Source organism: Piliocolobus tephrosceles, chromosome 2 (assembly GCF_002776525.5).
Source record: "Piliocolobus tephrosceles isolate RC106 chromosome 2, ASM277652v3, whole genome shotgun sequence".
Taxonomy (NCBI): domain Eukaryota; kingdom Metazoa; phylum Chordata; class Mammalia; order Primates; family Cercopithecidae; genus Piliocolobus; species Piliocolobus tephrosceles.
The window spans coordinates 165480784-165507801 of record NC_045435.1 but is presented as its reverse complement, the minus strand read 5'-3'; the positions used below and the strand labels follow the sequence as shown (position 1 = coordinate 165507801).

The 27018-nt window shown below is 39.7% G+C and overlaps 1 protein-coding gene across 6 annotated transcripts in view; it reads right to left on the bottom strand.

The window, feature by feature from the left end:
* Positions 1 to 2932: 2932 nt before the first annotated feature.
* The window catches only part of U2SURP (U2 snRNP associated SURP domain containing), a 76105-nt gene continuing 52019 nt past the window's right edge, over positions 2933 to 27018 (bottom strand). For 3 of the 6 annotated variants that reach the window (XM_023215365.2, XM_023215360.3, XM_023215361.3), the window contains 2 exons: positions 26201 to 26377; positions 20740 to 25022 (listed from right to left, as the gene is read on the bottom strand). In XM_023215365.2, coding sequence (XP_023071133.1) covers positions 24884 to 25022; positions 26201 to 26377 — 316 coding nt within the window. In that variant the 3' untranslated portion in view covers positions 20740 to 24883. Of the gene's footprint in view, positions 3323 to 20739; positions 25023 to 26200; positions 26378 to 27018 lie in introns of those variants that run through there. The other 3 variants (XR_002732259.2, XM_023215362.2, XM_023215363.2) reach the window with 3 other exon arrangements.

Genomic DNA, 27018 nt, shown 5'->3' with positions numbered 1-27018 from the left:
TGGTTGTTTTCGGGGGATTTTTATGTTCATTTTTTTCATGTTAGAACTTTATAGAAGGAAGGGTGAGCAATAGAGGAAATTAATAGCATTATAATTGTCTAGCTTTTAAAAGCAAATTCAATTTAAATACATGAGAAATGCTGTCATCATCACAATCTACTGATTACCTGAACCCCAAAAATATTCCTTCTGGCTCACATTCTAAAACCAGTTGGACTCCTCCTGGTTTAACTCAAAAGCTCAGAGCCAAATTTTGGCCCACTGATGGTAAGTGAGTGGATTTTTAGCCTTATTCCAATTTTATATATCCATACTTGTTTTTTATTTTTTGCATCACTACTTCCGAAACTCTACCCACTTTCTCTTATGCAATGTTTTTTGCTTTTGGAATTTTAATGAAATACGATGCAAAACAAGTTGGGCAATGTAGTGATGATGATGATGGTGGTGAAGATGATAATTTGCCTGCACAGACCCAACAGGATGAAATGGGTCAGTTTTGGTCAAAGCTCATTCGAGTCAATAGGTGTCAAGTACTCCCACATTTCACAGGTTGGTATAGACCCCTCACACGAGACTTGCAAAAGAAGAGATCAGGAATTTCAATCAGCCCAATACCACCTTAAGGGTATTAAAGAGCTGAGGTTGAGGAAAGCTAGTGTTGAGGTGTGAATGTTTTCCTCTCCCTCCTTCTATGGGGAGAAGAGAGCACTTGTAGGGGGTTGAGGGGCAAGAGAAGAAAATATGTGGGGTTTTTTGTTTTTGAGACAGGGTCTTACTCTGTCACCCAGGTTGGAGTGCAGTAGCACGATCTTGGCTCACTGCAGTCTTGACCTCCTGGCTCAAGTGATCCTTCTTCCTCAGCCTCCCAAGTAGCTGGAACTAGAGGCACATACCACCAGGCCCGGCTAATTTTTTTAAATTTTTTCTAGACAAGGGGTCACACTAGGTTGCCCAGGCTGGTCTCAAACTCCTAAGCTCAAGTGATCCTCCAGCCTCAGCCTCCCAAAGTGAAAATACGTGGAGTTTTTTGTTTGCTTGTTTGTTTTTATGGGTCCTCAGGATTCCTACTCCTTCAATACAGCAGCTCCACAAACTCACATCTTAACAAACAGATCTTAATGATCACAGAAACCAGTTCTTCACACAACACCGGTCACTGGGTTCGCAGATGCAAGTCTACGTGATTTCCACACGAAAGCCTATCACTGAACTAACGGAAGCATTTGCTTGAGAATGGACCGCAGAATTGTTCTAACTTTAGCAAATTCCACTCCAGCCAGAAGCCTGGACTCCCCCTAGGCGTCTTTGGATTTTGTTGTCTTGATCTGCAAGCTTTCCAAGTTTTCCCTTGTTTCGCATTTGGCTAACCCTGGTCTTTTGAGGCGCTAAGGACTGGAGAGCTGCTTCCCCTTTCTCATAAAATGTGCTGACAGAGGCCATGGCCCAGTGGCTGTCAGGTAGGTGTGGAGTTTGAATACAGAATGGATAAGGAAGAAAATAGAATATAGAATGGTCGTGGGCCCAGGCAGCAGGGAAATCCAACATGTGAACATTAGGAAAGTGTGAAATACCTTGACAAGATTATCAAGCCAGAAATCAAGTGGTGAGGTCCTTGCCTGACTTCTTTATAGGCAGGGAGGTTAAACAGCCCTTCTCCTCCGTGAAATGTGGTAGCTAAATGCAGCGCTCTCATGGGGAACCAACCCACTTTACCTAATTGCTAAACACTTCAAGATTGGGTCTTTATACATCTCCTTAATGATAGGTTGTAATGAATGTTCAATACATTCTAACTGATGTGGTAGGAAGAACGGGATTGTGCAATTTAAAGCAAGTGGTACAAAATTCTACCAGATCAATGCACTCTCAGTTAAATGTTTTTATTATAATTACAGAAAAACTAACAGATTAAAATAATGGGTTCAAAATAAGAAACTGTTTCTTAGTTTCCTGAGGTTATGGCTTTTAGAACATTATCTTTTCTGAAAATCAAAACACAGCAAATGAGATTTTTTTCTTCCATTGTTTAATTATTTTTCCTTCACCTCTGGGATTGTGCCTGACAACTAGAAAATGAGAGATCAAGGTATCCTAGGGCTCCTTATTAATTCTACACACCAAAATTTTCCAAATAACCCTGTGTAATATACAGCTGACCATAAATATTTTAGTCTGAGAAATGTATCTAATGTTACATTTATGACTTGGGGATAAGCTGAGTCTCCACTCCTTATGCTTTTGTTTCCCAGAAATTCCTAAAGATAGATGTTGCAGAAGGATTTTTTAGAAAGAAATTTTTGTTAATACATTATCAACCCAAGAAATAAATGGGCAAAAGATTTGCGCATATATCAGTAACCAAATCAGTTTCCCATATTTGGAAATTTCCCCAATAGGAGAGCAGAGTCCACATTCCACTGGAGATGCCAAAGAGGAGCCAACACTGCATTCCTGGACCCCTCTGCGCCCCGGCCCAGCTTGTGCCCTCTGTCTGGCTAGTCAGCCATTCAGGGACAGGGGCAGATGAGAATCTGGTCTGAGAGTGGCAGCAGTGGTAGCGGAGCGTCCGTGCTGCAGTGCCTCTGCTTCCGCCATTCTCCAAGCCTGGCTCGCCTGCCCTCCTAACAATTCCCAGAGCTACCGGGCAATTATCCTTCTCTCAGTCAGCATGAGACAGTTTCTGTTGCATGCACTGAAGAACCCTGATTCGGACAGCACTAAACTGTGATTCATACAGTGGAGAGAGACTGTGCTTAGACAAGATGCCAGGCCTTGAATGTGCCTCATTTTCCCAATTAAAATATGGAGCTGCTAACACTAGTTCTATTTCACTGAATTCTTGAAAAAAAAAAAAAAAACCTGTAAAAATGCAAAATCCTTTGGAATTGTTAAGTGACATGGACAAAACAAAGATGTGTACATGTTTTTGAACCAGTTTATTTTACTAAAAGAAATGCAAATTTCAAAGCCAGAGAAGAAAAACAAAAAAAAAGATTTCATGCAGAAATGCTGTTCCATGTCCATGTTCCAGTTTCTCCATGCAGTAGGTGGGAATCCAGCCTACACAACAGCCTGCTTGAATTTCTCTGCTCCTGGGAGCCACCTGGGAGCAGAAAAGAGTTTATTCACAAACCCAACAATGCCATCTAAAGTTTAGAAAAGCATTCCACTTAGCCATAATTTCACCTGTGTGTCACAACTTCGGTGAGCTTCCCTGCCCTGTATTGAAGCCACTGAGATAAATACAGGGCCCTGGTCTCAAGAATTCATCCGTGCAAGTTGTTTTCTTCTCACCATCTGCAACCTTCAATCGTAGCATCTGAGGGAGAGGTGAGGGACATGGTGATCATGTCACAAAGAATGATCTCAGAAGGAGGAAAAGCAGCAGACCCAAGGAAACCCAACGTCAGAGGCCCATTCTTGAAAGAAAAGGTCACTTAAAGAGGGAAAATTTTAAAAAGAAATAAGTGCAGTGTATCTGGAGAATATTCCTTTATTATGACTCTCATTTTAAGGCTGGGCAACATACTGAGACTCTATTTCTACAAAAAGAAAAAAAAAAAAAACACACACACACAACTTTTCCAATTAGCCAGGCATGGTGGCACACACCTGCAGTCCCAGTGACTTGGCAGGCTGAGGAGGGAGACCGCTTGAGCCCAGGAGGACAAAACTGCAGTGAGCCATGATTGCACCATTGTACTCCAACCTGGGTGACAGATTGAGACTCTGTCTTAAAAAAAAAAAAAAAAAAAAAAAGACTTTCTTTTTAATCTTACAAGGTTGAGAGGATGCCCACAAACTTTAGAGAATATCACATACTCTCATTTGCAAATCTGTCCAACAGTATCATGTCCCCTTTCACTGCAAATGTGTTGGAGAAGATGAACAAGAGATTGCCAATGGGCTGACACCAAGGAGAAGGAAAAGAGCCCTCAGAGGCTCTGGGGCATTTGACCCAACAAGCTGCTCTGACCAGTTAATGTTTTCCTGCTGGTGTTAATGACTTGGAAAGTCCATTCTATCCATGCAGCCTTTTCATCAGTTATGATACCCTGAATTCATCTTCTTTTCACACCTGCAGCCTAGAGAAAATTCTGTGAATCAGTCTGTCACCCACCTACCTGCACATATTTCCAACAGGCACAGGTGTGGCTGCAGCCAGCCAGTCTATAGCAAACCCAGAGGTACCTCTTAGGGGAAAGTGCTACTGAGAGAATATCAAAATCTGGGCACATGTAAGGGAGACCTGCAGACCTCTGTCTCTATGAACCAGGCACCTCTTATGGGGAACAGAGAGCAGGGAAAAGAAGACTGTTGTCCAGCCTGCAGGCTGAGTTTGTCCATCCTCCCACACACCTGGAGGGAGTGCCCTGGTTCAGATGAACTCAGGCAGTGCTTGTAGAATTCCAAGGAAAGAAGATAGGCAGTGAGGAGGGAGGGTCCAGCTCTGACCTCCCCCTGCGGCACGGAAGTGTCCGGTCAGAAATGGCTCCCCTTCAGGACTGTCAGGGACCTGTGGTGCCCCGGCTCCCAGGGTGCAGAAGTTGGGCACCCCAGGTTTGCCCTCGGCCTGCCATGCCCTTCCCCCAGGGCACGGTGAAAGGCCTCCACTCAACCAGAGAGAGGCACTTCCTTTGCACAGTTTCTAAATGTGTGCGGCTGGGCGCAGTGGCTCACACCTGTAATCCCAGCACTTTGGGAGGCTGAGGTGGGTGGTCAGGAGTTTGAGACTAGCCTGGCCAACATGGCAAAACCCCACCTCTACTAAAAATACAAAAAAAAAAAAAAAAAAAAAAAGAATAGCCGGCCATGGTGGCACGCACCTGTAGTCCAACCTATTTGGGAGGCTGAGGCACAAGAATCGCTTGAACCCAGGTGACAGAGGTTGCAGTGAGCCGAGATTGTGCCACTGCACTCCAGCCTGGGTGACAGAGGGAGACTACATTTCAATTAAAAAATAAACATAAAAAGTAAACAAAAATAAATGAATAAATGTGTGCAACCCCCTGAGCTTCAGCCACTGCAAGTTCAAATGGCATCTGCTCTGCCTAGCTAGTGGGGAAGTGGAGGGGGATGGTGCAGATCTTGGCTCACCCCCCACACCCAGTGTGGCTCTGTAATTTCTATTCTATACAGTGCATTCATAACTCATTCTACTGGGCCAAAGCACGAAGAACTAACTCTTCAGAGAGTTTCTACAATTTGCGTTAGCATTTTTCAAAATTATTCCTAGATGAGACACAACTTTATTACCATCTCTAGCTGCCCTTTAGAATTCTAATATTCTCATATTCTGTGCATCCCATGAGGCCCCTTTCCTGACAAAGATATTTACCTTAGAAGTGTGTAACTTCCAGGAGTCTAAAATGTGATCATAAAGCTATTAGCTAACACGGCGACTTTTAGCTTCTTGAAAGCAGAATTCACATCATTAATAAGTCTTTTAGAACATTCGTCTTTGCATGGCTTTTCTTTATCCCCCTATGTGGGGAGAACTTATAGACTATATCATGTGTCCACCAGGGGACCCACAGAAATGAGGCCTAAGTGACATTTTATTAGCCCCGTAGATTACGTTCATGATGGAGGGGGAGAAAGAGCAAGTTAACGTTCTCAGGAGGCTTGTAATGGTCCAAAGCTTTTCCTTCACACGCCTTGGCCTGGGCAAGAGAAAAGTCAGGCTCCTTAGTGTCTTCTTGTAGGGCTCACTTCTGCCTTGAGAGGCCAGAAGACTGTTGCTCTTCTAGAAACCAACCCTGAGAGGTCCCTCTTGGATTCAGGGTTGGTCTAGACAGTGGCTCTGAAGCTTGAGTGCCTGTCGGAATCATCCAGAGGGCTTGCTTGTTGAAATACAGATTGCTGGGCCCTGCCAGAATTTCTGGTTCTGTAGGTCTGTGGGCCTGAGAATCCGCATTTCTAACCAGTTTCTGGGGATGCTGATGCCACTGGTTTGGGGACCACACTCTAGAACCATTGGGGCACTGTTTCAGGACACTCTAAGGTAGCCAATATACAAAGGTTCCTACTGGTCCCCCAGTCCAGCTGCTCATTGGGTCTATGGCCCTCAGACCCCAGCTGGGTGCACTGAGCGCCCCCTCTTTAGGAGCCCAACTTTCCCAAGACCTCAAGCCAACTGTGGTCCATGTGGCTCCTTCCTCACCACAAGGACAAGAACTCATTGGCCCCACCCCGGTTTTCCTCCTGCGGAGATCAGCGATGTAATTTGTGAGACCCAGTGTAAAATGAAAACGTGGGGCCTCTCTTTGTAAAAATAAGAATTTCAATACAGTGACAGTGGAGCATTAGATCAAGCATGGCCCTTCTCCCTAGGGCCTGGCCCCTGGGTCCCTGCAATTCAGAGCAGTGAGTTCTGATTCTTTCTGGGCCGCAGCCTCCCGTCTCCCTCAGGTTTTCAAACAAGAATCCATCCTCTCTCTGCTCCAAGCCCCTCCTTGACTCTACAACTTCTGCCCCTCAAGAAAGGGGCGTTGGTATGATAGTTTAGGAGGAAATGTTAAATAGCTGTTAAAATTGTAAAATGTTCCTACTCTTTTATGCAGCAATTTCACTCCAAGAGATTTATTCTTCCGTGGATAGAGTCCCCGAGGTGCTCTCTCAGTGCTCAAAGCCTATTCACTGTTACGGTGCTTGTAATAAGAAAAAATAAAAATAACAACAGCTTAAATGTCTCTCAATAGTAATTAAAGAATGAGGCAGATTTATAGGTAATGATCAGGAAGTATATCCAAGATCTCGTAAGTATCAAAGGCAAGTTGAAAACGTTGAGGCGGGTGGGCATGTGTGTATGAGTACATGAATAGAAAAAAAATTCAGGAAACCTGAATAAAAAATTGTTAGCCATCGCCACTGGGAATTTTCACTTTACAGTTTATGCACTCTACATTTTAAACATTCTTATTACCTCATATTATTTCTGAGTATGTGTAGAATTGAAAAATACTTCAGACCTTAACCAAAGCTGTTTTCCTCCAGAAACATCGACCACCAGTGAGGGCTGCCCCAAACCCCTGCCCTGTTCCTCCAGTCCTTCCCCTCTTACACCATCAAGGTCTCATTCCTGCCATTTTCCACCCCCACTGCCGCAGAGCCTCTCGGGTACCTGATCTAAGACTGACTGCAGATGAATTTGTTGCATCTAAAATATGTTGTTCTCCCCAGAAATCGGCTCTATGAAAACCTAATTTAAAAATAGAAAGGAGGAGAAACATTTATGAAATTTCTTTTAGCTCTATTGCCCTATTAATTTTTTCACTCTGAGGTAGCAGATGTATTCTTACTTTCACATTTGGACTTTGGATATGGACTGGGATGCTCACCCGACACCTCAAAGGCAAAGGGTTCCAAGGGAGACTCCAAGCCTAATCTTTATCTTGACTAAACAGCGGCTTAACACAGAGGCTTATTCTCCACTGAACGAGGCCCAGTGTCTATGTTCCTCAGTGGTATTTTTAAATTCTACACATACTTAATAAGAGATAATAAGAATGTTAAAAATTTAGAGTGTATAAACTGTAAAGTGAAAATTTCCGGTTGTGAATGACGAGTCTTCTGCTTGGTCATCCAGCGCCCCAGACGCCAACATTTTTTTTTTTTTTGGCTCTGCTTCCCCTCTGGGTCCTCAGCACAGAGAAAAGGAAAGACAAGGGAGATCTTGTGGGCCAGGCCTGAAAAAGACATCCTCATTCCTCTGGCCAGACTGGTGACAGTGCTGTAACAGACAGAATAAGGGCTCTCAAAAATGTCCATGTCCTCATCCCCATGTGAACCTGTGAGCATGTTGCCTTAAGTACCAAAGAGACTTTGCAGGAGTGATTAAGGTCAGAGTCTTTGTCAGGCCTCTGAGCCCAAGCTAAGCCATCAAACCCCCAGTGAACTGCAGGTACACATCCAGATGGCCGGAAGCAAGCGAAGAATCACAAAAGAAGTGAAAATGGCCGGTTCCTGCCTTAACTGATGACATTCCACCATGGTGATTTGTTTCTGCCCCATCTTAACTGAGCGATTAACCTTGTGAAATTCCTTCTCCTGGCTCAGAAGCTCCCCCACTGAGCACCTTGTGACCCCACCCCCCCGCCCCTGCCCACAAGAGAACAACCCCCCTTTGACTGTAATTTTCCACTACCCACCCAAATCCTGTAAAACGGCTCCACCCCATCTCCCTTAGCTGACTCTTTTCGGACTCAGCCTGCCTGTACCCAGGTGATTAAAAAGGTTTACTGCTCACACAAAGCTTGTTTAGTGGTCTCTTCACACAAACGCGCATGACACTCTCAATATGAGATGATCCTGGGTTATACAGGTGGGCAGAGGGCCAAAACAAAACAAAAACAAGGAAACATGAAGATAGAAACAGGTTGGAGTTGTGCCGGGGTGGGGGCCCCCACAGAGCTCCTAAGATGTTGGCCAGCAGCTTCCAAGATGGTGGCAAGCCTCGTGTTCTCTGACCTGGGGTTCTTGGCCTAACGGATTCCAAGGAATAGAATCTTGGGAGCCCTGGGTCACGGAAGAGAACCATGGAACCCAGTGACTAGTGTTCAGCTCAATTAGGACGAACCCAGGCACTTAGCTGTGCAGGAACAATGGCAAGCGTTTAGCCCGATCGGGAGTGGCAATGGGCGCCTGGAATGGATCAGGAGCACAGTGGACACCCTGCCATAAAGGGATGGGAGACAGCTGCAGGTCTAGGATGGCAGCACAAGGGTGGTGGACGTGGGGCAAAAGCTCAGCTCGAGCGGTAACAAACACGGACCAGAAGAGTGCAGTTGCAAGATTTAATAGAGTGAAATAGAGTGAAAACAGACCTCCCATACAAAGTGGGGGGACCCAAAGGGGGTTGCCGTTACCGGTTGGAATACCTAGGTTTCTATCCTGATCCTTGTCCCTCTCGCTGTCCTCTCAGGCAACAGATGATTGGCTATTTCTTTACCTCCTGTTTTTGCCTAATTAGCATTTTAGTGAGCTCTCTGATTGGTCAGGTGTAAACTAAGTTGCAAGCCCCATGTTTAAGGGTGGATGTGGTCACCTTCCCAGCTAGGCTTAGGGATTCTTAGTCGGCCTAGGAAATCCAGCTAGTCCTATCTCTCAGAGTGACTGTCCTTCAAAGCAGAAGGAGGAGCTACACTCCAGGCAATGCAAGTGGCCTCTTGAAGGTGGAAATGGCAAAGAAAAGGATTCTCTCCTGAAGCCCCCGTGAGAAAGCAGCTCTGCCAGCACTTTCAGACTTCAGACCTCCAAGAAAACAAATGTATGTTCTTTCAAGCCACTAAGTTTGTTGTTGTTACAGCAGTCATAGGACAAGTGGTCCAGCCACGTGCCAAGGAGGAAAAGGCAACAGAATTTGGTAACCAACAGCAGCCTTTTCCTCCATGGGTGACTCCACCCCATCCTCTCTGCTGCAGCCAGTTCTATCACTTTCATCCTGGGATATTACTACCATTCTACCATATTACTACCTACGGCCTTTTATCTGGCCTGGCTTTGGCGCCCTCACACTGGTTTCACCTCACGCCAACGTCTTCCCCATTCTACACCAGCGTGGTTCTCCTAATTTATATGCCAGACCACATCACTCCTTTGCTTAAACGTTCCTGTGGCTCTTACAGAAGAAAGTCCAAAATTCTTAGCTTGGCATTCCATGTCCTTTGTAATGTGGCTCCTGTCTGCCTTTCCTCAAGCATCATCTCTCCCGTGAGGGTGAAATGCTAGGGTGATAAGCAGAGTAGACGCCAGCAGATGGGGGTCAAAGGGACCTGGGTGGGTGCTAGCAGTCCCAGGACTTCTCTCTCTCCTTCCTCCCACTCAGCTTCACCTCAGGCACCACCTCCTGTCGAGAGAGAGAGAGAAAGCCAGGCAAAGGCTTCCAGATGTGAGAAAGGATTTGAAAAAAGTTGCCTCATACACCAATAAATACAATCCAAAGGAGCTTGCTCAAAGTCTAGATCATTAAAAGTACAAGCCCAAATTGTTATTGATTCCAGTGGTTACCAAATTCCTTAGCATGCCAGGCTGGACAGTCATCATCCCCAGCAAGCTGCATTTGTTGATGTTCTTGGTGTGAAAACGAATTCACAGTACTCCCCAGTGGGGAAATGTCTGGGATGTCCAAGAGAGAGACTAAGGAACTTTCAGATTCCAAGCCCCTGCTCCTAGCTGATGAGCTGATGAGCACTGATGAACGTAACAAAGACACGGGCTCAGGGAAAACTGCAGGGGAGGCAGAGTCCTGTCCGCTGTCACGCCCACCAGCCTTTCTCAGCCAGGCACTTCCTCCTCCAGTCCTAATACTCCCCAGGTATTGCCCCAGACTTTGAGCTGTGACTTGTACTCTGTGACCCCTCCTTTCCTAAGCCCTGTTCTTTCTAATTGACAAAGGACTGCAAGTCAGTTAATCATGTAATATTAGACTTACAGAATCTTAAAGTGCATGTTTTAAGTAATTTTTGGAAAAATTGTGGAAAAGGACAGAGTATAGGGAGTAATAATCTGTAAAGTCTACTAACCTACTACTATCATTTTGATATATTCCATCTTAAACTTTATTCGTATGCATATTTTAACATATCATAAATACAATTTTGTAACCGGCTACATAGTCCTCCCAGGCATCATTTAATGACCTCATAATATTCCTTGCAGTAAATTCTTAGCAATCTTACAAACTGCTCCCCATTTTTGGATGTTAGAGCTATGTCTAAAGTTTACAATTTGCAAATAAGCTCTGACGCATGCCTCTTTTTCTGTATCTTAAAAATTGTTTTCTGCCAGGTGCGGTGGCTCACGCCTATAATCCTAGCACTTTGGGAGGCTGAGGCGGGAGGATTGCTTGAGCCCAGTAGTTCAAGACCAGCCTGGGCAACATAAGGAGACCCTGTCTCTACAAACAAACAAACAAACAAACAAACAAAACAAATACAAAAATTAGCCGGGTGTGGTGGTACACGCCTGTAGTCCCAGCTACTCAGGATGCTGAGGTGGGAGAATCATCCCAGTCAAGGGAAGTCGAGGCTGCAGTGAGCCGTGTATGCCACTGCACTCCAGCCTGGGCAAGAGTATGAGACCCCGTCTCCAAAAAAAAAAAAAAAGTCCTTAGACCAGATTTCTAAAAGTAGAATTTCTGGGTCAAAGTGTATGAAAATACTTAAAGCATATTACATTTGGTCAAATTGCATTTAAAACATTGTACCAATTTAAAGCACAATGCACAAAGGAAAAGAATATGTCATTGAAGTATTTTTTTATTTCATATTACTGTTTAACAATCATTTCAAATAAGTTTGCTACTTTAATTAACAAGAGGAAAAAACAAAACAGTGTTTTGGAGTTGGAAGAACCTCAGATGCCTAGCAGTTCCCAAACGTGGGTGCACATCAGAGTTACCTGAAGAGTCTTTTAATCTAATATGAGTTCCCGAAAGCTCCTTGGAGAAATGGTTGTTTTAGGTGTGGAGTAAAAAATGTACAAGATGAGCCTGGAGAATGTGTCATTTCAGAAAACAAGCTATGAAAGAGTAATGTCACGTGTCAAAGGGACTTCAGGAGCCAACTTGAAGAGGCTCTCATTGGCCAAAGAGGGGAATTCTAAGGATAAAAATTGTGATGGATTGCCAGGCACGGTGGCTCACACCTATGTAATCCCAGTACTTTGGGAGGCCAAGGCGAGCAGATCACCTGAGGTTGGGAGTTCAAGATTAGCCTGACAGACACGGAGAAACTCCGTCTCTACTAAAAATACAAAATTAGTCGGGCATGGTGGTGCATGCCTATAATCCCAGCTATTCGAGAGGCTGAGGCAGCAGAATCGCTTGAACCCAGGAGGCAGAGTTTGCAGTGAGCCAAGATTGCACCATTGCCCCCCAGCCTGGGCAACAAAAGTGAAACTCTGTCTCAAAAAAAAAAAAAAGAATTGTGATGGATTAAAGCACATCAAATACATTAAAATCCATGAGGTTATAATAATACTAAAAATAACAATAAAACTTTAGTGGTCACTTTAGAGAACGGTAATAATATCCCAGCATGAAAGTGATGTTGAAAACTGGAAAATAAAGGAAAAAAGCATTGAGGCTGCCTTTCTTATATGAACTGTACTGTGGAATAAGTCAATAGTAGGTGAGGAAGTTTCTCTGTATTATCTCAAGTAATAAGTGAAAAAGAAATGATAAATTTAGGAATCACCAGTTGTGACCCTAACGAATTGGCAAACTCAAGCAATGATGATCAATGGCTGCAAATGTCACAGAGACACAAGCAGACATCATGTGGCCCTGAAAGAAGTGCACATCATCTGTAAAGTAGATGTGACAAAATTTTTGAACTAAATCTGATCAAACCTCTAGATTAAATTACTGATCTACAGAAAATAAACTTGGGGAGCGGGGTGGTGGGTGTGGTGTTCAGCAAAATCCAGACTGTAAGAAAGTCTCATGGACAAACCACTGAGTCTCTGTAACAAGTTTAAAGGGCAAAAATGAAACTGAGGAACATCAGTAGGTTAAAAGTCACTTAAGAGATATATTAACCAATCATAATGCATGAACTTCATTTGACAGACTTCAAGCAAACTGAAAAAAAAAAAAAAAAACTTGTAAGATAGTTGTGGATTTCAGAACACTGATAGGATTTTTGATGACATTAAGTAGCCACTGTTAATTTTTTTTCTGGTGTCTAATGGTACTTTTAAAGTCCATGTCTTGTACAGAAACACACAAAAATATGTACAATTAAAATTATGTATGGAATTTTAGCACAAATTAGAGTGGCTGTAAATGTCATGTTACATTAGTCTTTCTACTTTTGTATATGTTTGAATTTTCCGTAATTAAAAGAAACTATACGTATATCAGGCCCTAGGCCCTACCCCAGACCTGCTGAACCAGAATCTCAGAGGTAGGGACTGAGTTCTGAGAGCACCCCATAAGATTCTGATGTAGCTGGTCAGTGGACTGGTGTCTGGGAAACAGTGATTTGACTCAAGGAAACTGAGATACAAGGACAATAAATTGCCCAAGCTCAGTCAGTTCATGCAAGAAGCCAAGTTGCCTGACTCTGATTCAGGGTTGTTCTCGAGATAATAGGCTGCCCTTTGAATGCAAATGCATTAGCTTCTGAATGTATTCCTGTTAGGTAACATGATGCTTTGACCCAGTTTAAATGCATGTGTCCAAAAAATGCCCTGGAAGTTGTCTAGGATCTTTCATCACCCTTGAAATCATAGTCTCATGGGGCTGCCTTAATCATGAAGACCTCAATGTCTACTACAGAAAGGGAGGGAGCCCTTTAGCTGCACCTGCACATGGGAACTCAAACGTAAAACTTCCAAATAAGATAATACATAGAGGTCACAAACCTTCCCCAGTTGTCCTCCAAAATTCAGAGTCCAGATATCACACCAGAAGGTAATAGGAACATTCAGAAAGGAGGATGAAGATACAGAGACTTTTACTAAGAACAGGACATAAGAATGTCCGAGGTGAGGTGTAACCTTTGAGTCTGGGCTTCTCGTGATAACTGGCATGACCTGGGATGAAGAACTGGGTTCATTCTTGGTCAAATGTAGGAAAATGACATAGGAGAGGTTCTGAGAAGCTGAGGAGGGAAAGGAGAGAAGGGAGGGCTAGGTGTTGTGGTTTTCTCATGATCAGTTTTTAATTAGTGAAAGTCTCTCTTCTTGACCTTTGGTGACGGAAGTAAAGGCTTAAGGGAGGTTCACTCCTAACCTGACCCTTGTTGGGAAAGGGGCACACCCACACCAAAAGCCCTGGCTCCTCCTTGGCCCAGAAGGTGGGAGGTGTCTCGTCACCCATGAGTATAGGGGTGGGAAGCTTAGGAGAGGTATGATTCACAAGATAAGATTTAGAGGACAAGAACATTAAGGTCCAGTTTCAGATTAACTTCCAGTGCAGGAGGATCCCACAGCATTCCAGCTCAAGAGTCATAGGGGAGGAGAAGGTTCCCCATGACCATGTACCAGCAAACAAACCCTAACCTAGTAAAATTACACATAAAAACTGAAAACAGATGAAGATACCCAAAGACTTACATTTAAGTTTATATTATACAATTTCTCTTTTCTAAAAATAGCATACTTATTAAAAAAAAAAAAAAAACTCAGTTACAATAGCTTCATACTGGGAGTCTTTGGCCTTCTATCTTGGTTGTCAAAAGGAATCTATGATCTAGGGACAAGGCTGCCACACAGTATGGCATATGTAGGTGGAACTGCTTTAGACCCACCAATTTCTTCAGATGACTAGACCAGTTACTTCAGTCATCTTTATAGCCTGCCAAAATTTGCCTGTTTTATAGACCCCAAAAACCTTAACAGCTGGGAGCAAGTAATTGCATCCAATTTGAATTACTTTTTAAAATGACATGTCATAAATTCCCGGTGCAGCAAAGCACCCATTCCTCAGCATCAGAGGAAGTCAAAAATGGTACATTTTTCGAAGGCAAGTTGGCAACATGCATCACATGAGCTTTGAAATGTTTATATTCTTTGACCCAACAATTCCAGTAATTTTTAAATGAATGAAAACAAAAATGTTATGCATAATGCTGTTCATCACGGCATTCCTTAGAAAACAAAAAAATGGAAACAACCCAGTTTCTAACAACAGGGTCTTGGCAAAGTAACCTACAGTAAATGATCATTTGTAGTCATTAAAGTTACATTTTCTAAACATTTATAACACGGAAGGAAGGCTAGGTCCATCAAGTGCCCCCTTCCTAGAACTGGAACCTCCAGCAGACGGACAGAGAGGCTGAAGGCTGAAGCCTGGCCAGACTGCCCCCATCTGTGTTTCTGGCTTCCTTGTCCTGCCACTGTCTCCTGTCCTGCTGATTCCTACATCTGGCTTTCCAGATGCACTGTCAATTCTCTGAGCCTCCATAGGCTTCCAACGAATCCTTTTTTCTTGATTTAGCTACAGATGGTCTCTGTTGTTTGTACCCAAAGACCCTGACACACCTAGCCAACCCATTAATTACGTCATCAGACTCTGAAAAACAAAGTTACCCAATCCCAGTTCTAAAGTGTTTTCGAAAGTGTTTGTGGAACCTTAGACCTCTGAGATCAGTTACGTTTGGAAAATACGTAATGTCTCCTGCCTGGGATACACAGTATATACTCAAGGTTCTGAGAAGTACTGCTATAAAGAAGCCTATTTAGTCCAGGATTTCCCAACCTAGTTTATCACACAACTCCCTTTTCCAAGTAACATCTATTAACACTCCACAGTGCAGTAGGTAGTTGTGCCAGTGATTACAGAAGCATTAAAGACTGCTTCTGCAGTCTACACAATTTATAATTTCCTCCTATACCAGCCTAAGAACAACAGGAGTGCTACGTCCTGATCATCCACTGGTTTGATTTCTGTATAACAGCACTAAAGTGAAGTTAATCTTAGGGTGAATACAACCTCTGTTGCAGGGAAAGGAATCACAAGATCCAAGGAAATGAGGAGTTAAATTATTTATTAGAGAGCTGCTATATGCTTGGGACATGCCAGATACTGTATTTATATAATCCCATTTAATCTTCACAGCCAAGAACCTCCTGTTTCCCTGTTTCTCTTGTCCTTCTCCCATTCTGTCTCTACACAGCAGCTGACGTGTCTTTTGAAATTACATCAGGTCACTCACTCCCTTGCTTAAAACTGTCAAGCCCTACCTAACCTCATCTCATACCAAACCGTCCTTTCCTCACTGCACTTGAACTCCACTGACTACTTTCCATTTCTCAGCACGCCAACATGGTCTCCCTCTAAATGTGCTTACTTCCAGCACCTTCGGCCTGGAACACTTGGTGCCCTATCTTCACACAGCCAGCTCTACCTTCTTACTCAACTTCACCACCAGTGTCTCTCCTTGACCATCCTAAGAAAGGTACCCCTCCCTCACTTTCTATCCTACCACCTTGTTGTTTTTCAGTACATTTTACTATCTGAAATTATCTTGTTCAAATTTTCGTCTGGTTCCTCCCATTTGTATGTAAGTCCCAAGACAGTAAGGACCTTGTCTGTTCTATTCATCACTATATATTTCCCCAGTGCCTGGTGCATAGTAGATGTTCAACTTGTTGAAGAATCCTGTAAAGTAGATAGCACACTCATGCTGCAAATGAGGAAACGGGCTCAAAAGACCTTGGTTAAACATCTTGACTGAGACCACAGAGCTGGGAAGTGATTGCCTTGCAATGGTTGAAGGCTGAAGGGAGTCTTTGGGTCTCTGGAGTCCAGGTATTTTATTCTATTTTTGGGCAAGTCCCGCTGGGCCACGCAACACAAAAAGCCAGGTTTTCAAGGAGGCACTCTGGTTCTGTGAACCTTGTCTTTTCAAGCCCTGTATGAGCTCATCTAGATTCATTAAAGATGATCAAGGTCCAAAATTAATCTACAGAAATCACTTTCCACAAAAATATCCAAAGAACTCAAAGATCCTGAGGTTTGGCAACTAGATTTATTTACATATAAGATTATGAAAGTAATTATATCTAATACTTCATCTCTTTGCCCCAGTCTTTCTTTTTGTAGTGGGCAGTGTTTCAGTCAAACCTAAGAATCTGCACAAATTTAACAGAGAGAAATACCATCTTACTCAAGACCAGGCAGCTGATCACGTTCACCTTGTCTCCAACACTCTGCAAGGAAAAAACTAAAAGTTGCAGAGAAAGTGGGGAGAATAAATGCATTGCAAGGCAATCAGAAGAGGCAAGTAGGGCAGAGCAAGTCCTCTATTTTCTTCAAAAGTTTATTATATCCTCCTCTGTTTTCATCCAAAGGGTCTGTTTCACCAGAGGTAAACCATCTTCCATACAGTCATAAGCTTTGCAAGACCCTCAAGGGTCCTTAGATGCCCAGTAGGTGCTATGCAAAGACACTTGACAAAGGGTCCAAGTGTGGAATAAAGAAGGGTAGGTATGAGTACACTTGGACACTAAAATAGCTTGAAGGCTTTTTCCCTATAATCAAAGTTATATACGGACATACGAGATACAAAGCTACGAAGTGGTGATCTGTGTAGCTAATATTTTGAATTTCACTATGGCACTTGAAGAGAGTCATTCACTGGCAGGACAATATCAGTATATACACTGATTGTTAGTCATGAAGATAAACTATTCTAGAAATACACTAAACTGATCTAGACAGTTGAGTTCTGCAACTTATAAATGGCATGACAGGCTCTGAAATACACAGTGGACAGTAATTCTTTATCTTAACACCAAACTGTTCTCTCATTCTTCATAAATTATTAGTCATGGTTTTATTATATAATATAGACAAAATAAATAATATACTTATTACAAAATGCATGCAAATAAAGAATATTCTGAGTTTTTACAAGTTCCATGTCATGTCAGTCATGAGAACAAACAAGTACAAAGATCATTCCCTGCTTAAAGACTTTCTCTAACATACCTGCTATTTAAGTCAAATTACACATACTTTCAGGGCAATCAATTCAGAATTAAAACAGTATTTTTAGATGTAAATGTCTCTGTAGAAATACTTGATATTTTTGCTTTGTGGAACTTACACATATATAGTATTTGGCACAGAATTAGACATGCTGCATATTTTTCTGGGGAGAACACATTCTTAAAATAAGATAGGATGTATCCAAAGTTGAGGAAAGCATCCTATGAAATATGTAGGCTATCCATAATAGGTAACTTTGAAATTTACAGTTTAAGTTCATGTTAGCTAAAAGTTATTGTGATTAGAAAATATAAAATAGCTACTTAGAATGTTTTTTGGTTTTTGATACCTTTCTACATCCTGTAAGAGAGACTGCTTACTAGAAGTGAAGGATATGACAGATCCTTTATTAAAATGTTAGCACAGCCAAGTCATCTGAAAAGCATTTTCCTAAATGTTCTTAATAAACCCCTCACATCCAGTAGCTATTGCACAGTGCAATAAAACAAAATATGCTGAAACAAAAATAATTTTACTAGGTCATTTTGCATCTCTCTAAAGAAATACCCAAGGCTGAGCAAACTATAAAGAAAGAGGTTTATTTTGGCTCACGATTTTGCATGCTGTATGGGAAGCATGGTGCTGGCATCTGCTTCTAGTGAGGGCCTCAGGAAGCTTACAGTCACGGTGGAAGGTAAAGGGAGAACAGGTATACTATATGGGAAGAGCAGGAACAAGAGATGGGGGAGGTGCTATGCTCCCCCCAGACCTCACGTGAACTACCACACCAAGCCAATCATGAGGGATCTGCCTCAATGATCCAAACACCTCCCACCAGGCCCCACCTCCAACACTGGGAATATTACATGTCAACATGAGATTTGGAGGGAATAAACATCCAAACCATATCAATCATCTAATACCACCCTCATGTAATAAGAATATTTAGTGGCCTAGGTAGCCAAACTATATAGCAAGGCGCTTATTCTTTCCAAAGTCAATGTTTCAGCTACTTGGAGGTCAAAATAGTATTTCTAATCAAAGTTGTGCTCTTCCAGATTTACGTTTGTGCAGTTGTGAGAACTCCAAAGAACTTCATATGTCCTGAGGACGTTACTACAAAGCGGTTAATTTCTGAACTGAATTTAAACTGTAATTTCCTTTCCAAATTCCATATGGTTTGAACTCCATTCTAAAAGTAATTTTAGGGTACATTTCTTATTCTTGGATAATCTGAAAATACAAACTGTAACTTGCAAATATACAAAAACACAGGAGTTCAATTGTACTCACAATACTAGCCCTCTTCTTAATTCTCTTACAGGATACTGTTTTCTGTCCACCCATTTTGTGAAAACTGCACACTGCTGCTCTGCTCTGATAATCTGTAGATTTTTCTTTTACTTTGAACTTGGACAAAGAATCCAGTGCTTCATCATCCTTTATACTATTCTCTAGGCTTTTTCCACACATCCCCTATTTCAGCTGTTTACATTCAGATTTTCCTTTATGGGATTCCTCCTTCCAGGAACTTTGGTTAGGGGAATTCACAATAATAAATGACAACTAATAAAAAGTATATTTTAAAATCTATTTAATAGTTTTTCTCATAGGAGATCAAGAATTAAATGCCATCTAAAACACTGGGAAAGCAGATTATGAAGTGGTACTCCATATGCAATAAATATGCCAACATATCACCAACTTTATTTATAAAATCTGTTAACTGAATACAAATCAAGTACAAGGAAATCTTTTAAAGGTATCAGTGCTATGGAATTATAGTGTTATTCTTTATCTTGTTTTAGTTATAAGATGTTCCCACCATTAGTTTTCAGGAATAATGAATATTTATTTAAGCGCCACTGTATGACAACCCTGTGCCAGTGATGTACATGTGATTTCATCCTTTCAATAACCATTCAAGGTTAATATCCCCTCTTTCCAGGTGATAAAAGGGAATGGCTGATATACAAATCCAAATATGACTCCACAGCCCAGGCCCTTCCTCTTCCTTCCCCACTGTGCCATGCCACATCTCGTTTGAAAATCAAAAAGTAAGTTATTTATTCTAAAACAGTTCGACACACTGTTTCCTAAGGATGGGAGAAAATAACTTGAAAAAAATCGAAAAAGCTATTTTTCCTTTCTCTGTGAAAAAAATGAATAATCGAATCAGCGAGTTTACTACATGTCAAAATTTTAAGTTTTCTTTTCGTTGGGCAATAAATAAAACTAAAAAAGCATTCAAGTATGGTCATTAATAGTATTAATCCACTAAAATTTCACAGTTTGTTTCAAAAGTGTCTTTTGTACCCCATTATATGAAGTGTTATCAAAATACATCATATGTAACCATTAAAGAGAACAGAGAGCACAAAAAGTTGTGAAAATGGTTAAAAAATAGAGAAAGTGGAATAGTTGGCATATACACTTGGTATTACATGTTCTCTTTTGAAGTTTTTACTCAAAAACAGAAAATACTAACGAACCATTTGGGCTAAATCATTTTCAAATTCCATTAATATGGAAGCAAAGAAAAAGTGGGTTTTGTAAAGGAAAACAATATACATGGTATAATATGGATGAACCTAGAGGATATTATGCTAAGTGAAATAAAGCACTCTCAAAAAAAGACAAATACTGTATGATTTCACTTCTATGTTGTATCTAGAGTAGTCAAATTCAGAAACAGAAAGTAGAATGATGATACTGAGAGACAGGGGAGGAAGAGGGAAATGAGTTGTTTAATGGGTAGAGAGTTTCAATTTTGCAAGACAAAAAAAGTTCTGGAAATCGGCTACAAAATCATATGAGTATACCTAACATCATGTTGTTAAGAGGTAAATTTTGTTATAAGCCTCGTCTCACAATTAAAATAACTGTCACTTTTTAAAAGGACCCAATGATTTGTTACTGTGACAATGACATTGCAGGCATGTTTTAAAAACAAAGTATTTAGAGATACACATAAGTTGTTATCTGCATGTTGATGGTATGTAAGGTTCACTGTACCATTTACTTTTGTAGAATGTTAAAAATTTTCCTCAATGAAATAAACAGAATAAAATAACTTTTAAAAAAGGCAGCCAATAAGGAAATGAAATTTCCTAACCAAGAGAACCACTAGCATGAAAATACTTGATTATAGTTTAAACATGCAAAATGTAACATCTTAGCCATAACTCATAAACATGTCACATCACTTATTTCACTTGAGAGAAAGCTGCTGAAAAACTATTAACTGGGCTTGCATCGGAAAAACAATATGGAGAAAATTACATGGACAGTCTAAGTTTGCTATGAAAACAATGTACTTTTATTAATTAAAAGTCAAAAACAACAAAAGGGAAATTTCACAACCTTTGTTTGCAACTATATAATCTTTATGTAGAAAAACTATAAAGTGACAGTCTGATCTGGAAAGCAGCTCAACAATAAACCTAATCCTTACATCAAAAGTAAGTAAATTATAGAATCAGTTCACCCAAAAGAAATTGTCTTGCTGTAGAATATTTTAGCCCAACTGATTTCAACTATATTATTCTCATTTCTGACAAACTGTCTTTCCTAATATTTCAAATCACCAGAGATGTAACAGACAAGAACCCGTTGAAGTAAAATAATAAAACACAAATACTCCAAGCACAATTACATGTGACATGATGAGTGCATTTAATCTACAATCTACAAAACTATACAAATTACCAATTATACATATAATCCATTTACATTGAAGCTCCATGAGGTGGTACTGAATAAACACTGAGGCATCAAATTTTCAACAATGGAACCAGGCTCACGGAACAGCAGCACATTCCCACCTTTCAGTCTATCATCTCAACACTTCCCCTGGAATTTGCACTTATTTATATATTATCTAAGTCCTACGAAGTTGGTAACAAAAATTTTAAAAGTCAAAAGGATAATGAATTAAACACTCCCTAAAATCTATTCTAAAACATGCGTGTGAAATATGAAGAGACCAAGGACTTTGTAAATGTGAGATTTTACAGTCACATGTTCCTTTAAACTTGTACTAGTATCCTCACTAGTATCTGCACAATTTTCTTTAATAAGGCTTTTCACTAAAACTTAACAGAAGAGGAAAACAACAAACAAAAACTCTTATTTTTAAACTGTACAGTCTTAGAAAAGTGGTACTATTTTTAAAACCAACTTTTTCTGCTAAAGAAATCACACTGTGTGGTCATCAGAACAGTTTAAGTCACTTTGGCAATACAGAGATTTATTCACCCTTATTTTGAATAACAATGATGATGATAAACTATTGTCATGGTCATATTTTTCAGAACTTATGCCACCATGGAGGCAAATGTGTACAGAATATTTCTAATAAACCTAAATTTAATCACAGTTAAAATTTCTCAAAAGTATTTTCAAGTGCTCAAGAATATTAAAGTTTGGGGGGAAATACGTAAGTCATAAATAAGCAAGTATTCCCTCCAAGATTCATTAATTGGGATAAAGTCTCAGGGTAAGCCCACGAGAATGGTCTGCAATAAAGAAAAATCAGGTCTGTGTAGAGTAACGTCTGCCACCCTTAGCAGAAAAGCCAAAAATATTCTGAGCCAAATAAAAGCATCTTTTGATTCAGCACTTTTTGTTGTGTTAGTTTTAATTTCTAACTTCTCAACATTATAGCTCAGCAATTCCCATATGCTTACTATCTATAACAAGGAACTATATCGTTAAAGAAAAAATTCAGAGACATGATCATTTTCCATCATAGGTCTGTCTCTCTTTGGTAAGAAACAGACCAACATTTACTTATTTTCCCTCACCTACAGAAGAGAGGGGAGTTAAATGTCATTAACCTAGTAAACAATCCCTGTGTATAAACACTAAGTTGGAGGGTAAAGAGCCTAAATCATGCTCTTTATAAGATCTGTGGAAAACAACTCTGGCATGTAGCTGTGGTAGAGGACAATAGGTGTCCACAGATAGAACATGACCTTTCCTGTAACTGGAAGACCATGCCTATGAACATTCTAGTGAATCTATAGAAATTTTGCTCTGTAACTTGAGTGTCCTTCAGACAAGAAACATGAATAATGTTATTATAAAAATATGGTAGAATATCTTCCCCCTTATAAGTCACCAATTTCTGATCCCATTAAACTTTCATAGAATCCATGAGGTTTACTCATGGATTTACTCTATGATTTTATACTCATGGATTTATCTAGAGTAGGTTTACTCTAGATATTTTGTCATGAAGTAAAACTGGAAATAACCTATCTAATAATACCACTAAAAATTCAAGAAAAAAAATCCAATACAATCTAATACGTACATTAACAAATTACACAGAATATATATTCTATCAGGCCTAAGAAATCCTTACCCACCCAACCAAAAGAAAGTCAGTTTCACCCACTGTAAGATAAACTATGATACTTGTATGTGGATCCAGAAAAAAAGAACTGCTAAACTCCAATGCAGTAGGAAAAATATTACAAATAAGCACCCAAAACTGACCTAAAATTTTCTACTCAATCCTGAAGGATGTCTTTTTTTAAAGAGAGAGAAATAAGCATCCCTTGCAACTTGACTGGAAAGATTATTACCTGACCAATTATTTCTAAGCCTATACTAGAAACTAGTGTAAAATGGAATGCCAAAATCACCACCAACTCGACACTACCGTTATTTTTGCAAAGAAAGGTAGTTATATAAAATTCCATTCTCCCAGGCAATGAACAGGAGAGAAAAACATGTTATTTTTTAAATGGCTACATTTATAGGTTTTTGAGTATCAGCACCAAATGTTCACTTTTAATTATTCTGAACAAATTTTTAGGAAGTAATGTTTCCTAACAAAATGGACTAACAAAACAGTGAATAAGGAAATGACTTTCAAGCAATATTTGCATGCTGATAAGAACCATTAAGTAAAACAGTGATTGGCTCATTTCCAAAGCTACTGTGGGTGTGCACCGTTTGGAAACAGTATATCCCACTGCTCAACTAATATAGCTACTCTTCAAACCATGGGTACAGCATATCTTATTTTGTGACTAGGCAAGATTAAGTAAAACAAGTTGAAAAGATTTTTTAAAAAAGCAAGCTAAATCAAAATAATCCATTGTTAGAATAGTTTTCTACTTTCTCTTTTAGGGAGGAAAAAAAAAACCCATCAAACCACTGTATAAAGTGTCTACATAAAAAACTGAAATCAAGATTCACAAATAATAGTGTCAGTTCAATTCTACATAACCCTTTATTATATTTATAGCAGTATTATGACCAACATTACACAAGTTTTATTTCTTCCTCATACCATAGCAAATTTATTTTCATAAGAGTTCAACTCTGCAAATGGTTTAAATCAACTTCTTGCACCTTGAATTTACAAACCATTAGATACTAAGTTTCCTGAAATACATTTTATTTTTAAATTTTACTTAAAGCTACAACTAAACCCAAGTCTCTTGGGGGCGGGGGTGGAGGAGTAGGCGGGGAACCAACTAAGCTGTTTAAACAGAAACTTGTAAAAAATATTCTGATGCCAGTGTTTGAAAGATAGCCTACAGAAGATTATAAAAGGTCAACAATCATACAAGAGAATTCTATGGGCAAACCTTGTTAGAAAATCTGTTTGACAAATAAACTTCTTTCATAATAGAAGAGGAATTGAAAAGATATTTAATTTCCCCCTAAAAGTAAGTAGTTGCTCAGAACATAGGTTGGATGTATGGAAATCATATTGCTTCTGTGAAAAAATGTTTTATCCAGGCATTCCACTAACAAAACGCCATGCCATATCTATCTAGTCTTTGATATCTGGGTATTAGCATTACCCAAGAGAAACTTATCAAACAGAATGGTTAGCAAACCACCAAATAGGAGTCTCAGGTTCCTTAATTTGGATAGTCATCTTAGTAAATATAAAACTTAAGCTACTTGACACTGGGGCTTATAAAGTGCATCAGGTATAAGAAACACAACAGTAGTGTGAAACTCAGTAGGACTTTAAGGGACTTAATATCACCGGTGGGGCAAAAAAACAACATTATAGTTTTCTGTTCAGATTTTATTTGAAATCTAATTCAAATTGTCAAAGCTACAAAAGGGGGGAAGACATCTGTATTATTTTTGCTAAGTCACAACATCCTAAAACAAAATACTACTACTGTCAGCAGATCCATTATACACATTTCTGATGAAATCCATTAGAACAATAAAAATTTCATCTTGAGAAATAGCCACAATGAAAGTAATTTACACAATATAAAACAATGACATCTACAGATGCAGTTGCTCATGAGTTTACACATGCATACACAAACAAACAAACAAAAAACCCCAGGAATGCTCTTTCATTTGATTTTTTGTTTTTGTTTTTTTAAAAAACAGACCGTTCAGGCACAAAACAAATCGCATTTCCAATAAGTGACAGCATCTTAAAAATTTACGTCAGTGTTTGTTTTTCTTTGACTTTTTATGAGACCTGTGTGGAGATCTGGATTGGGATCTGGACTTCTTCCCTGATTTTTTAGGGGATCTAGACCGTGATCGCCTAGACCTCTTAGGTGTCCTTGAACCAGATGGTGATCTAAGGAAACAAAAAAATCCCAATTGATAAAGAAAGAACTCATGTGATCAAAACTGATTATCCTTAAACTATTGAAAATGACCTTTAACACAGCATGGTGAAAAATCACTGGAATAAGACCATGAACTTCTAAACTTTAAACTCTATTGTACATACACACACACGGATTTATTTTGTACTTACTATGCACTGCATCAATGATCATCAGTAGAGCACTTGTTTATAAAGACAGATTTCTGTGCCTTATCACTGCTCTACTGAATCAAAATCTCTGGAGGTTAGAACTAAGAATTCGCATTTTTAACAAGCTCCCCAAGTGACCGATAACCCCCAAATTTCTACAAGATAAAGTTCAAAGTTGCACCTACGATCATTCACAAAATTTAAAAAACACAGCAGCTTTGAAGTTTATCACCTTGAAGCAAACAACTACTGCAGTATCATTCAAGGGCATGATTTAAGACATTATAATTTTGTAAGTGCTGTGCATGAAGATTACTCAAACCAATAAATACACATGTACATATACATACATATATAACACATACATACATATATATGCAAGTGCCATTTAGAAAAGGAGAAAGGTATCTATTCTATAAAGATTTCACTAAAAATAGTTACAATAATAAAGTATTAGCATATAAAGCAGTTTTAGCTCTTAGCAAAATTCCTCTATGTATCACCAGATAAATAATACATTTCTGAACCATTTTTCTGGAACTAAAGGAAAAAAAGTATATGAAATACTAAAATACATACTGAAAAAAATGTATTTATGATATGTATTTCCAAAAGTATCTACCCAAGAACTTGCTAATAATATTGCTATGGGGGAAAAATGTGTGTTTCTTTCAGCTTTGACAAAAATCCAATAATATTCTATAGAAACTAAAGAAGAGAACGAAAAGTAAAGCAGCTAACCCTGTTCCACAGAAAACATTGGATATGATGTTCAAAATTCTTGGCTGGTTCTCACTTGTTGGAAGCCTTCACTTTCAGTCATGAAAGAGATTGGGATAAGGAGGTGGGGAGCAATAACCAAAAATGAAAGTGTACCTCTTTGGTTTTCTAAAATCCTTAAAAAAAAAAGTATGCCAACCAAATTATTTTCAAAAGCTGATGAAATGACAAGGAAACTAGTATCTGAAATATTAGCAAAAATGACTTGCATTTACCTTTTGGCTTTTTTGCTAACATCTCTAGGAGAATCTTTGTGAGATGACCTGGACCGTGAGCTCTCTTTATGAGATCTTTCTGAACGCTCTGATCGCTCCGATTTTGGTGATGGGGATTTCACTCGTCTACCACTGCTACTGCGAGATGGGCTGGGGGATGTACTGTGTCGCCTCTTCCTATGGAACAAAGCCCCCAAAACATTCCATAAATGAGCAAAGGATCAGGTATTCATTTTTCCTTTACTAAATTAGCTATTGATTCCTACCAGCTTACTCTAACTTTTATTCTAACCATGTAATGTTACTTTTAACAATATTCAAAGTCCTTTGTAACAAGAACAAGTAAGTCCTAAGATAGGCTGTCAAGAGACAACAACTGAATTCAACTCAATTGGATTTTCTCTTTGCAATAAGAGAGGTTATTAAAACAACTGGCAAAATTCAATTAAGGTCTCTGGATTAAATATCAGTTTTTTTAAATGTTAATTTCCTAAACTGATTCTTTTTATTGTGGTTAAATGAATGTGGTTAAGAGAATGGGGCATCATGTTGGCAAATTATTCTTAAATGGTTGGAGATGGGACAGAAGAGGAAGAATAAAGTGAAAGTAGAAATACTTTAACATTTGGGTAATGTGGGTGAAGGGTAACTATCAATTATACTATTCTTGCAACTTTCCTGTAAATCTAAAATTATGTCAAAATAGTAATAAAAGACAAAAAAGTGGCAAACTTTTAACCAATTGGCATAACTTGTTATTTGTAACTATCTGTAAAGTGACTAAGCTAGACTATTATTTGCAATGGCTTGATCTTTTT